The 13,605-nt window shown below is 56.9% G+C and overlaps 1 protein-coding gene across 3 annotated transcripts; it reads right to left on the bottom strand.

Moving 5' to 3' along the window:
* Positions 1-1,220: 1,220 nt before the first annotated feature.
* On the bottom strand, positions 1,221-13,602 carry TBC1D20 (TBC1 domain family member 20). Of its 3 annotated transcripts, none has more exons than XM_080404331.1 (8): positions 12,306-13,602; positions 9,469-9,654; positions 8,164-8,244; positions 6,528-6,714; positions 5,620-5,721; positions 4,639-4,780; positions 3,743-3,927; positions 1,221-3,598 (listed from the first exon to the last, which is right to left on the bottom strand). In XM_080404331.1, the coding sequence occupies exons 1-8, from the start codon at positions 12,346-12,348 to the stop codon at positions 3,343-3,345; spliced, it is 1,182 nt and encodes a 393-aa protein (XP_080260457.1). In that variant the 5' UTR covers positions 12,349-13,602; the 3' UTR covers positions 1,221-3,342. The 3 variants fall into 3 exon arrangements, with proteins under 3 accessions (XP_080260457.1, XP_080260458.1, XP_080260459.1); XM_080404332.1 differs by lacking the exon at positions 12,306-13,602 and adding an exon at positions 11,650-12,180; XM_080404333.1 differs by lacking the exon at positions 9,469-9,654.
* Positions 13,603-13,605: the final 3 nt, after the last annotated feature.

Raw genomic sequence — 13,605 nt, 5'->3', positions numbered from 1 at the left:
AGTTAAGTGCCTGGAGGTGCTGGTGAGCAGGAGAGGAAGAGGAGGGCGCCAGGGCCGGGAGTGGAGGTGCCCAGGAGCACAGCTGGAGGCTGCAGCAGGGGGAGGCCACCAGACCAGGATGCTGCGCAGAGGCTCCATGTGCGCCGTCAGCTCCGGGTGCCCGGCCCTGTGCCTTCAAAGCTGCCATGGCACAGGCATGCAGGCACAGGGGGGTTGAGCCCAGCCGCAGCCCCCACCCTCAGCACAGCACTGAGCCGTGCCAAGTGGTGCCAAGTCACTACATCCGTGCAACAGCACCTGGGAATGACCTGGGCATTTGCACAGACCCCCATGTCCCGGTTTGTGCTTTTTTTTGGGTAAGTAAAAGACACGTGTGACACCTCCTCCGGGGCTCTTTTCTCCACCGGGTCCCAGACATGCCTGGGAAGAGCCTGTGGCAGCTCTGTACCCACAGGGCCGTTTAACCCTTTGGCTGGTGCTGGGCTCCAGCCCTGGCAGTGTGCAAAGGCACACGGTGCAAGGAACAGCGCTCTGCTGGCTCCCCAGGCCTCCCCCCACTGTAAACACACAGCCCTGCTCACCCTCTGCCCTCCAAAACCCTGCCAAGCCCCCAGCAGCCCCCCACACCCCGGGGGCCTCTGTGTCCCTCCCAAAGGGCTTTGAGCACCACAAAGAAAATAATTTCCGGAGAGGGAAGCCCTGTCCGGATCCGGCGCACACACAACCACCGGCCTCACACCACCCAGCAGAGCCCGTTCCCAACCCCGGCTCAGTGGAGCCCAGCTTCTGGAGGCTGCGAGGGGACAGGGGTGATGGCTGGGCCTCCGCTGCCGGGCACGGTGCCCGGGATCCCCTCCCGCCGCCAGGCACCCGGCCCGGGTGCGGAAGTGGCAGGAGGACAGGCTATTTCCAGCCCCCCTCTGCCCACCGCGCCACGGATCGGGGCAGCGGGGTGTCCCGGAGAGCCAGCGGCACGCGCAGGTCCTGGCACTTAACCAAAGGTAGGCAGCTGGAAGGGGAACAGCGACTGGGGCACGCAAACGCTGCTTGGCGCTGCTCCGGCTTCTCTCCCCACGGGGCTGCCGGGCGTGAGGCCACGCGGGCTGGTGACCGCAGAAGGGGACGTGCCAACTCCAGGCTACAGGATGCCATGAGAGCAGATCTGGCACCTCCGGCCCCACACCACAGCCCCTGCTAGCACAGGGGGAGGGAAGAAAGCGTGTTTAGTAACTGTTTATTTTACAGTTATAGGGTTTGTACAAATCTGCATTTACACGGGTATGTATAAGTCTTTGTACAGAGTAACTGAAGCACCCGAAGTGACCGTCTCCTCCCAGGCCCTTCCTCCCTCGGGGACAACGCAAGAACTAAAGTGCATCATGGCCAGAGAGTGTGGGGGCTGCAGGGGTGTCCCCCTTGGAGGTGCTCCAGCCACTTCTGGGGCAGTGGGGGAAGTGTATGGAGGGGTCCCAGGACCTCCAGCAGCACCCCCAGGTCACCACAGACTCTCCTGCACCACAAGTTTCTAAAGTGCTAAGTCACCCAGCACTCGGCCTCGCACCGCTGCTGCCCCCGGCACAGGCTCTGCCTTCAACCGCACTGGGAGAGACCCGTGAGCAGCCCCCGGCTCTCACCACTGGCACAGCCAACCCTGGCACGGGTGGGCAGCAGAGGGGTCTCACTGCCCTGCGTGCAGCACAGCGGATGCAACATGTTCCGGGTTTCAGCCTGCAAAGGAAACTCCTCTGCTCAGAGCTGTACAGAAACATGGGGCAGACGTGACGACTGCTTGCACGCTCTGCCCAGGTCCGAAAGGCACAGCCGCCCCGAGAGCAAGGGCCCCGTGGGGCAAACCAGAACTCACCCAGAGGCAGTTATTAACCGACAGGCAGGGGGTTGGGACAGGAGGGTGCTGAGCTTTGCAGGGTGTGGGTTTTCTGCTCTATCCCGAAATCCGTAACTCTTCAACCAACACCTAATTTTCAGGGGTGCAGCCCCTGGGCACGGCACAGATGGCTTTGGGCACAATGCAGCAATGGCGGGGGAGCTGGGTGGGAGCAGTCAGGGACAGGTAAGGGCACTTGCGGGAGGTTTAGCAGCTCAGGGGAGAGGTAGAGGCATATATTGTCTATTGGCTTTGTCTCAGTGGGACACCAAGTTGTCTAGAAGGATTTGCTGCTTAGCTTGGAGGGCAGAGAGCGCTAGGACTGTCACTGGGACCAGGTGGGGAGCCAGGAGCTATGCAGGGGTTGGAGGTGGCCTTTCTGGGAAACTCCCTCACTTGCATTATTCTGAGAGGTGACGCTGAAGTCTGATCAGCTTGTGGGTGAGATTTATGACAGATCTCCTACCGCAATGACTTCTGTCCTGTGCAAAGCATTTCCCAAGGTGGAAAAAACCTTTCTCTGTGTTAAAGCCTGCTTCCAGAGCTGTAAAAAAAGTCCGCAATGGGTGTTTATGGTGCCGCTAAGACTTGTGGTGATGCAATCTGGCACATGACAGCACATACCTCTGGCAGGGTGAGCAGGCCCAAGATACGGTCATGCTACTGCCAGCAAAGGAGCTCCAGCAACCGAGAGCTAAGCTCCCTCTGGCCATCCTGTGGGTGTGCTCCTGTCCCCTGCCCTTCCCTCCTGTAAACAGATCATGCTGCAAAAGATGAGGAAGCAAAAAGAGCCAGGGAGTGTTATACGCTGGACAGAACCTTATGGCAGGATGCTGACAGGGAGCTGTGAAAGGATTGGCTCTACTCAGAGGTTGCCTATAGGAAAGGGAAGGGCTGGACCACTGGTAAAGCTGAACACAGACAGCAGGACAGGCTGGCAGCCTGCGGATGGGAGCAATACAGAGCCAGAGGGCTGCCCTGTGTTCCTCAGGAGTGTAACGGCCCCTTGCCCCCACACACGCACGCACCTAGGCCAAACCCTGCCGTGACACTCTCCTCCAGGCAAGGATCTGCCCTCACTCCTACTAATTATCCCCAACAGAGAATGTGGGATTGTTTTGGCATAGCCCATACACAGCTCTCCACTCGTACGGTCACCTGTGCGTAGCCTGTAGAGCTGGGCTCGTCCATACCTCTGGTTCCTCACGAGATGGTGGCAGTGCCTGTCTGCTCACCCTGGCACAGGGAGGAGAGAACAAGGTGAGCATCGGTGTGGGGAACAATCCTGCTGGGCTGGTTCCCATCAGTCTCTGTCACAAAGGCCAAAAGCGTCACTGGACGCAGCGAGAATAAAAAATAATCTTCAGACAAGTCGTTTCTGGACACGTCCTTTCATCAGCCGTCACCCCTTCCCACCAGGGAAGGACGTGGTGATAGGGAAGGCTCTTCCTCTGACTTCAGGGGAAAATCTGCAGTTCAAACTTGGGTGCCCACTCCAGCGCGCTCTTCACCACGGCCAGGGCAGCTGCTCCCAGCGCGACCGTCAGCCCCATCACCGCCAGCTTGACAAAGCGGTTGGTCCTTGGCTTTGTCAAGATGGATTTCGTCCGCTCCTCCCCTCGGAGCCGCTCCCTGAAGCGCTGCCTCAACACAGTGTCTGGTCTCTGCTGCACTGATGCCAGCTCAAAGTCCTTAAAAGTGGAAGCTGCAGTTCTGCAAGAGAAGAAACAGGTCAAGGAGTGCCCCCAGCTCACCTTCAGGACTGGCCTCCTGCTAGGGAGGAAGATCTTCACGTGGAAGCAGGAGCTGGTGAGGGGATGCAGAGAGCACGCGGCACACGGGCTGCCCCACACTCACCGTTCAGCCTGCTGCTGAGCGGCCTCCCTGGCAAGTTCGGATGGTGGGAACTGGACAAAAAGGTCCCCAGCTCTGCTGATCAGAGTCTCGTAAGGAAGGTCCTGTGGAATCTGGGACAGGAGGTGGTGGACTGAGGCCATGTCACACTCGCAGTCCAGAACTTCCTGCTCCCGGTACAGCACGATCTGCAGAGAGGAGCGAGAGCATGAGGACAGCTGGGGAAGCGGGGACCACTCCTTGTCACTCACTGGCGCTCACTTCAGAGCCAGAAGAGAAAAACATTTTGCTTCCGGCTGAGAGACCTGCCCTTCCTCAAGGGGACACACTGCCGTGAAGCATTCCTCATCTGGGAAGAGAAATGCCAAACCCTTCCTGAGACTCCGAGGCCACAAAAAGCCCCTTTCTGGGCAGTTACTTCTGTCTTCTGGGCAGAGCCTGCTACTTGCAGGTCAGAGATGCAGGTAGAATCTCAGCAGTAGCTTGACTCCATGACTTGCCCTCAAACAGACTTGTTTGGATCCCTCATAGGAGAAAGGGCGGATGGCTGCCCAGCGCAGGGCTGCACCCAGCCAGCCCAGCTGCCAGCACCCAAGAAGCACCCTGCAGCACAGCCAGCACATGAACGCAAAGAAAAACACCAGGTCATGCTGCCTCTGCAGCACTGAACCAGAACAGCCTGCACAATTGGACGCTCCCGGGCTGGACCAAGCTTTTCGAGATCCCACCTGCCCTCTGCCATCACCAAGGACATCACTGGCTTTGGGGGGCCCCTGCAGAGCTGGGGACAGTGGGGACAGCAGCAGCACTGGGCTTGCCAGCCCCTCTCTGTGGCCCTGAACTAGCAGCCATCTCACGCCGGCTCAGTTAATCCCCCTGCCATCCCAGCTGATACCTACCACAGCAGCAAAATAAATGGGCATCAATGGATGGCAAGCCAGGAAGAAATCGTATAATCGTACGACGTGCCTGAAGTCAGACAAAACGTGCCCAAACCAGGTGATCAGCCAGCTGAGAGCAAAGATGGTTCCCACCTCCGCGCTGCACAAAAAGAAAGCGCTGTTAGGGCAGCTCGGAACCAGCACTGAAATGCTCCTGGGCGATCCCCGCGCCGCACCTCCGCGCCTGGGAGGGGAAATAGAACTGGCTATCAGCAGAGCCTTCAGAGCTCAGTCCAGATCCATCAGCTGCACCTCTGATACAGTCCCAGGGCAAACTATTGCCACTACTCGTCTCACATCCAGTGGGGTCCACAGTAGAGGTCCAAATGGTGTGCCTTCAGGAGAGCCTGAACGTGTGATGTAGCACATCGCTGCCTGGCACACCAGGACACCCGAGGACCCTCAAAGTCCTGCAGCACAGTCAACTTTTCAGATTCCTTTCCACCCTAAAGGCTTACTAACTTCTGGAAGTTTGTAATCACAGTTTGGTACCCAAAGACATCCCGGCCATGAAAGGTAACAGACACTTGCCCAGAAAAGGACTCTGGACTGAACCTTCCCACTTACCTTCCTGCTTCTGCTTTAATCTGCCTGGACTAATACCTGGGAATTCTCCACAGAACTAGCAACAAACTACAGCAAGGTCACACCAGCCACAAAACTGGGCATGTGAAGCGGCTGTGGCAGCTTTGTGTGACACTGCCCACAACCCCTCAGCCCTTCCAACATGGACTGCAAACCCCTGGGGGGGGTGAAGACGGCACCATGCAAAACCCCTCAAGACAGGCAGCAGGGGTTTGGGTCTGCTCAGAAGCAGGATGTCACGTGGCTTCAAACTGTCACCATTAGCTGGGGACATGCTGGTGCAAACGGCCCCATGAACAGTAACATGAGACTGGCAGGGGAGAGCAAGGAGGCTCCGAGGGAACGTCTGCGTACCTCTGCATGAAGTCATGCACCTCAGGGTTCACCTGGTCTATGATGGGCATCAGGTAATTTAAGATGTGCTTGGTATTATCCATTGTTGGGTCCATAAAATCCCTAAGGAAAGATTTAAAAGAAGCTCTGTTAAGCAACCACGTCAGGGAGCTCTCCCTCCAGCGAGGCAGCCAGAAGGTAAGTAAAAGTACTTGCAATAAACAGCTTTGCTGGCAGAGTGGCCCCCAGCCCCAAGGAATTCTGCCTGCTTGGGGTAGCCTCCTTCCTACTCGCCTGGGATACGCAGGGCTGATCTGCCCAGAAAACCCGGACCCAGACAATCACGCTGGTGTCAGCTGACACTTATTTTGCTGCAGTGCATGCGTGAACCGCAAAGCCTTTCCAGCATCCAAAATCCAACTCCCCGTCTGGGAGAGGAGAGAGAATTCCTCCAAACCACTCCCCAGCTGAAGGCTTGTTTTCATTTCAGTGCACAAACAGGAGCGTCACTTGACTTGGGGCTCAGGACACAGGCGGTATCCACCACGCTGTCCAGGGCAGTGTACGACTAAGTGGGAGGCACCGTACTGAGCCAGCCCCCAGGAGCTGCAGAGGCCCCAACAGCAGAGACGGCCAGAGAACGATGAATAATGCATACATGTTGGCTTTTTCAACTTCAAGAGATGCTACAAATTAACTGACAGCCTTCAATTATCCCTTCTCCAGAGCACAACTCCCTGCAAAGCCACGTGCTATTGTGTGGTCACACTGCTCTCTCGCAGCACCCCTCTGGGTATGGATGTGACAGGCAGCCGGCCCAAGGCTCTGCCTCCCAGGCTCCCCGTCCAGGCCAGTTCCACCTGCACGGTGTCCCCACCACCTGAGAACATGCAGGCGGCTCCCCTCCTCCAGCTGAGTCTGCTGAATACCTAAGATGATGCGTCGAGAGCTTTTCCACCAGAGCTGTGGCCAGTCTGTCCCCCACCACCAGGAGAAAGGTGACCACGATGTCATGGTAGCCCTGGTAGTAGTGCAGCTGGGGGTTGCGCTTGAGGACGTGGAGGATAATATCGATGAGCTCCTCTTGCAACCCTTCCCTCTGGTCATCCGGCATCCCTGTGGGGACAGCACCAGGCAGCGGTGGGACAGGCTGCATCGCCTACAGTGCCTGCCATGGGAGCAAGCGCGGCTGCGGTATGCAAGGAGAGGACCCACCTGCCTTATCCCAAGAGATGTGGTGCAAAGGGGAGGGAGGTAAAACCAGCAGAAAAAAATATCCCAAGCCCTAATCCTGCCCCGCAGAACTCCAAAGGCCCAGGGAAAACCAGCCAGTTGGTAGGTTGCTTAATTTCTGGAGCTGCAGTGCTCCTACCTACGGGGAAGTCACCGTGGAGGATGGGAGCAGGGTTTACTGATGTTTGTACAGTGCTGCGCAGAGCGAACTGCGCTGCACATCCAGTGCTGCTAAGGACATTTTAATCATTTTTAATTTCCCAGGGGTTCTAGAAAAAATTAAACAGGACCCATTTTCACAGAAACTGTGCCAACTGCATCAGATTGCAAGGCCTCCATCACCACAACTTTGTATCGGTCCCCTGCTAACAACATGTGTTTAGGGACAGGATGTCACAGGAAAAACATTGCTCCCATGATGCACAGCTGCAGCCAGTTTCTGGCAGTTGTCAACAGATAAAATGCCCAAAGGCCAAGCAGAAAGTCCCAGCAGAGATCCTGCAATGACAAAGTTCTCCTTTTCCCCTGCTTCACTAATGTGTCTAAAAATAGGCAGGAGGCTGCCATTCAAGGGCAAAAAAATCTGTACTAGCAGACCCTTCAAGAATCAGGCTTGCACACAGTATCTGCACCCAAAACAGAGTAAGAGTGAATCGACTGTTTATGCAAAATAAAAGCAGCAGAAGAGGGAAGCAGATTCTGGCCAGAAATAACAACTGCTCTGCAGAGTTAGGTATCTGCTGGATTACGTGTTTTATAAATAGCACAAGGCACCCGCCACCCATCAGAACTAAACAACTGCAAAACCAGTTTGCTTTTAAAGGTTCAGAGTTCTCTTAAATTTAGTGCATGAACCCAATCTTGAGACTGTTTTACACCAGAAATTGTCCTAACCACTGACAAACCTACGCTCCATGCCGCTGAGCTAGACCACAGCCTAAACCAAACTGAAGCAAACGGTACATTTCTCAAGCGTTCAACCTCTCCTAACGTCACCCTGTTCACAACAGCCGAGGGACACACGGGCTCTGGGCCTGCAGCTGTGTGACGGTACCAGCGGGCCGGCAGAGGGGCTCGGCAGGGTGGGGACAGCACTGGGACAGCCACACCAAAACCCGGCGGTGGCGCAGGCAGCTGAAGAAAACTGATAGCTGCAGAACGGCTTCACTGCGTGAAGGAGCTGCTGTAAGCTCACAAGGAAAGGCTTTCAAGAAGTCAGGCTCTCAGCACAATCACCTGCTGCAAACCCCCCCAAGTAAGGACAGAACCAGGAGGAGCCCCACGGCACAGATCTTCCCCCTGCAGAGTGGGAAGAGGAGAATCCCCTCTCACCTGGTGGGAAACGGCGCAGGGATCGCCGCACGTCCAGTAACACTTGCTGGTAATCTTTATTGTCCTCTCGCAGCTCCTTTCCTGCTCAGAAAAAGGAATATAATTAACACTGGGTAGCGCAAAGGTACCAGGAAGAGAGTTGGGCAAGGGAGCTGGGAGCAATCCTGCTGAAGGCAGGAGGATGCGGCTGCACACACAGTCACAGCACCCCATCGTACGTCCCCTTTTTCATACATCACATGCCAGCCCTGTCCCCTCACTCGCGCTGCCGCACGTTCTAACACTAACAGCACTTCAGCACGAGGCAACGAGACTTACTATTTCTTCAAACAACATACATAAAAACCGCCTAAACTGACACTGCTCCCAGCACTCCTGGAAACATCTTTGCTCCCCAACTTTGCTGTGCAATTCAAAGTGTACTCAGCAGCAGCAAGGCATGATGTGCTGTGGAGATCACAAAGAATAGTTTATTAAATAGAAATAATTTGGAAGAAAACCCCATTCCACAGGGAGCTAGAGACAGTTACAACAGAAGAGAAAGGAATTTGCTGGCACATAGAACTATCTATGGGATCATGTGAAATTAAGTGTTGTCTTCCAGCAGCTCGGATCACCTAACATAATCCAGCTCTTGACTGACGTGGGGGGATGCACACTTCTGAACGGCCAGATTCAGGAACAACAATAACATCTGTTGTGGGGACTGTAAAAGCTACAGGACTTGAAGCTTCTGCATTGCTCAGGTTTAAAACCTATGCAGGTACCTCATCACGAAGGTCATTTTCCCTGCTTCTGCTCTGACCAAACACCACACATGCTTCATGCAACAAACTGCTTCATCTATGCCTGCAAGAGACACGTCGGAAGCATTTCGGCCAAGCCAGGGCTCAGCACAGCCACCTCTCCATGGCAGCAACAAAAATTCGGCTTGGTACCTTCTGCTGCAGATGAACTTACACATGCCAGCTAACTGCTCAGGGCCCCACCAACCACATCCAAGGTGAACCAATTTCCATCACTGTCACTAAAGATAATAACACCCTTGTGGCACAATGGAAATGTTTTTAGAAAGCTAAGTATTTCCAAATCTGCCATTTACATACAACCAGTGCATGAAGCTACAGTGTTCACGCTGCAGCATGAGTCCCCTTCGCACACGAGCTTGGTGGGAAACACACCAGTGCATACAGGGAAAAAGTTGGTCGGAAAGCACATGCTCCAGCCTCTGCGATCCTTCCTCTAGTGTGCACGGATATCACCGAGCAATTCTTCCAAAGCACCTGAGTCCAGGCTGTTCCATACCTGGAAGAGGAGGCAGGTCATCTGTATTAACACTTAGAAGCTTCGGCCACACTTTGCAACGAATCTCATCCGTTAAGAGCCCCCCCTCACTGATTGCCATCCGCCTGAGCGCAGCCACATCGATGGGGTCGCTGTTCAGAGCCTGATAAATTTCTGCCACTTTTCTTTTCTTCTTAGAATCGAAGTCTGTAAGAAGACCACAAAGAGACAAGCTGATAGGCAACACTGGCATGGGGGTGGGGGCAGCAAGTCAGATCAGGGGGGGCAAAATCCACTCAGTGATGTCACACACACAAGGGAGATGACACGGGAGAGTCGGCACACGCTCTGCCAGGACAGGCTAGGTATGACCCGGGTGGGTGACCCACCAGCTGACTGTCACCATCTCCACAAGCTCAGCACTATGGCTCACAGGGCATCCCCCCACTTCCCTATCCACCCCGCTGGTCCCACCCTGGGAGGCCACCGCTTGGCTGGACCACAGCTCACTTTCTTGCCACTTCACCCAGTAACTTGTCTGGGATTTTATGTTCTAGAAACTCCTGCTGTAACCGCAAGTTTTATACACTGAAGGCTGTGTTATTATACTGTATTTTTGTATCACTTTTTGAGAATTATTGGTAAAGAGTTTGCTTATATCTATCTATCTATCTAAAACTGCTCCTTGCACAGGAGCCGCCAGCACTGCCCAAGTAGACCCCTCACCCTCAGCTCCCACACACCCCAACAGGTCACGGCTCCATTCAGGACTGTGACAGCTGTACAGAGCCATCCCGCAACTGTTTGCTCTCTGACGCAGCTGCCAGCTCAGGTATCAAGTGTTTCCCAAGACCAAACTTTACGTTCCTATGGACTCCCAGCTAGACGGCAGCTCCTGGATGCAGTCATCCTAGGGAAAAGTCTGAGCATTTCCATTGACAGCAACCATCACAAAAAAAGGACATAATTACACCAGAGTTAACGAATCACAAGCACATTGACTTCTCTCCCAACAAACACTATGCTGGCTATTAGTATTCAAGCAGGTTACCGGTATTAAACAAATACTCCTCTTTTGTACGGCACACAAACTTGAGGGCAGGTAGGGAAGGGAATAACAGACAAAGCACGCGGTGCTCTGGTTTCAGATGGGTTAAATGCATTTACAGGACACAAGAGGGTTTCCTGGGGAGCTGAGAAGTGACACTATTTCACACTGCATTGTGGTATTTGTTACCGCTGTCTCATGCAAGGAAGGAGAGAGGCGGCTGGGAGCCACCCGATATCCCACACCGATATCCCACACCGGAGGACTTTCCGCTAAGGCGGCTGTACTGAGCAGCTGTGGGGCTGGAGCGCAGCATGAGGCCGCAAACGCTGCCTTTACCTTGGAAGCTTTTTCAACAGGTTTGACTACTCTTGGGATCCGAGCAGGATTTGTTCGATAAGGAACATGTCTGAATAGGATTTGGGGTGGGAGGAATTAAAAGGATCCTGATGGAGAAACAGCTGTTTCTCAGTGCCGCACCCTCCCCGCAGCAACTTGGGCAGCGTGTTCCTCAGCCCACGTGGCACCTCGCTGCCTCGGTGCTGCCTCGGTGCTGCCCCGGCCCATTCCCTGCTCCTGGGGGACCACGTGGACCACCCGGCTGGAAGCACTGCCTCCCGCAGCATCTGAACGGGAGACGCCAGGACAGCCGCTGCCCAGGAGCACCCACCCTAAGTAGGTCAAGCAGTGGATGCTGTCTCCAGTGTTCTGTTTAAACACTTTTTAGATGAAAAGCTGTAACAACCTATGACAGATCTGCAGGTGCCCCCCATGTTCCTGGTAACATTAAAGGCTCCCCCAGTGACCACAATTTCCTGTTGTTGCCTTTCCTGCCCCTTGTGCAAGCAAAGTTATTTGACCAGGAACAGCAACCAGCCCCGCTCAGCTGGCCGTTCCCTGCCCCTGCCACACGCAGGCACGGGGCTGTCACCCACCGGAGCCTCGGGAAGGAGCAGACAAAGCCTATGGAAGAAGAAACTCCTGATCGCACACAAGGAACTTTCATAGTACGAAGGAAAGCGCAGGCACTGTGGGCTCCTCTTCTGAGATTCACCAGCAACACCCCGATGTTTCCACCGTTTGAATGCACAGCGGCAGCGGCTGCGGCTGTTACCAAAAACTCCAGTTCAAACCCTTCTTCTGCACGTACAAACCTTAACTCACGGTGCCGGTCCCGCCTGGGAGGGCAGAGGGACACACGGGCGCAGGGGCTGACGGCACCGAACGCAAGCCGCACCGTCACGGAAGGTCCCCGGGTCTGCGGGCGCTTCTGCGGCTGGACGCAGCGGCAGGACTCCCGGGCGGGCCCCCGGTGCCGCTCCCGCCCGCGGGCCGGGCCGGCCGCCGACCCCCGCGGCCCGTAGCGCTGCCCGCCCACCCCCGAGCGCGGCTCCGGGGTGGAAGCGGCCCCGCGTTCCCAACGGCCGGCACAGCGCGCAGGCGGCGGCGCTTCCACCGGGGCTCCGCACGGCGAGCGACCCCGGCGCTGCTGCATGGCCCCCCGGAGCGCCGCGCCGTCAGCCTGGCAACGGCAGGCCCGAGGGGCCCGGCCTCCGGGCGGGCGGCGGCCAAAGCGCAGCCCCGGCTGCCCCCGGGGCCAGCGTGCTCCCGCGCCCCGGGCCGCTGCGGGCCGGCCCGAGCTGAGGGCTGGGGTCGGTGGGCCCCCCGGCCCCCCCGCCGGAGCGGCTACGAGCGCAGCGCCGAGCCCCGCCCCACCGCCAGGGGGCGCCGCCGCACCGCCAGGGGGCGCTCCGGCCCCACCTACCCGAGAGGAATCGGTGCCCCCCGCCCGCCCCGGCCCAGTCCGTACCGTGGCCGCCGACGCCGTTGCGCGGCGGGCTCCGCCGGGCCATGTTCCCGGGCGCTGCGGCGCATGCCGGGCCGGAGCGCGGCCGGGCCGGGCTGGGGCTCCGCGCTCCCCGCGCCGTCCAGCACCGCCCCGCCCCCGCCGCTCCCCCGCCCCTCCGCCACCGGCGCGCGGGCGGGACGTCATGGTGCCCCAGTGCGCAGGCGCGGCGCGGGCCGGCGGGTCACGCGGGGGGGCGGGAGCGCATGCGCAGAGGGTGGGCGCCACACGTGGAGGCCCCCGCGCCGGTGGCATCGGGGGTTTTATTAAGAACTAAAACCAACAACAGCCCCCCCGGGCCCCCCGCACAGCCCCTGCCCAGCGCGGCCCGGGCACACAGCACCCCCCGCGGGGCCGCTGCCACCCCACGAACACCCTGAACCCCCGGGTGCGCCCGGCGGGCGCCGGCAGCGCGAAGCCAAGCGCCCCCCGAAGGCTCGTCACGTCCAGCACCGTCCCTCGGCACCCGGCCCTGCGCTTCCTCCTGCCAGGGCCGGCGGGCACCGGGCCCCCTGCCGCTTTCCAAACCTTCCTCGCTCGGTACAACAGAAAATAACTGGGTTAAACGTTCTGCGGAGCTCACGACCTAGTGCAAACAACCACAAGCTGTATTTTTGTCACACGGGCTGCTTTTAAGTTACAGCACATCGAGGTAACAGTCAACACGGTCCAACTTTCACATCATTCCAGGATATAAAAGATTTAAGTACAATACATTTCCACTGGATGAAGCCATGGAGGAGGAAAGCTACCCTGGTGCACATGGAAAACCTCATCGCCCCTGCCAGTGATCCTCATGGGAAGGGCAGTTTAACGGTCTCCTGCCCCATTTCTCTCCGTCCTATCCGGCAAAATTAACTGAGGTAACATGGAAGGTCGCAGCCAGCCACGTCCCCCAAAGAACAAAGGAGGGATGGGCACTCAGAGGATGAGGAGGAGCCAGAGACCAAGGCTCCAGCACTTGCTGAGAACAGGAAAAAGCACTCAATGCTCAGGACAAGCAACCGCCGGCCGAGATGGCTCCAGGACAGGAGGTCACCGAGGGACAGGTGGCCCTTGTGCTTACAGACGCTCTGGCTGAGGACCACAAGCCTTCCGTGACTGAAAGCCAGTGAATGAAATCCAACAGCAGCACAAACAAAAAAACCTAAGGATTGGCTCAGTACCTCCACTCCCCATCCATCACACTGCTGAGACAGGAGAGATTTTTGGTTTTATGGCAAAAGACCTTTCTCTCAGGAGATACTTGGGTTTGTGGCATTTG

Source organism: Falco punctatus (assembly GCF_963210335.1).
Source record: "Falco punctatus genome assembly, chromosome: 10".
In the NCBI taxonomy this organism is placed as follows: domain Eukaryota; kingdom Metazoa; phylum Chordata; class Aves; order Falconiformes; family Falconidae; genus Falco; species Falco punctatus.
The sequence above is the reverse complement of the archived record's forward strand: the minus strand, read 5'-3'. Positions and strand labels throughout refer to the sequence as shown.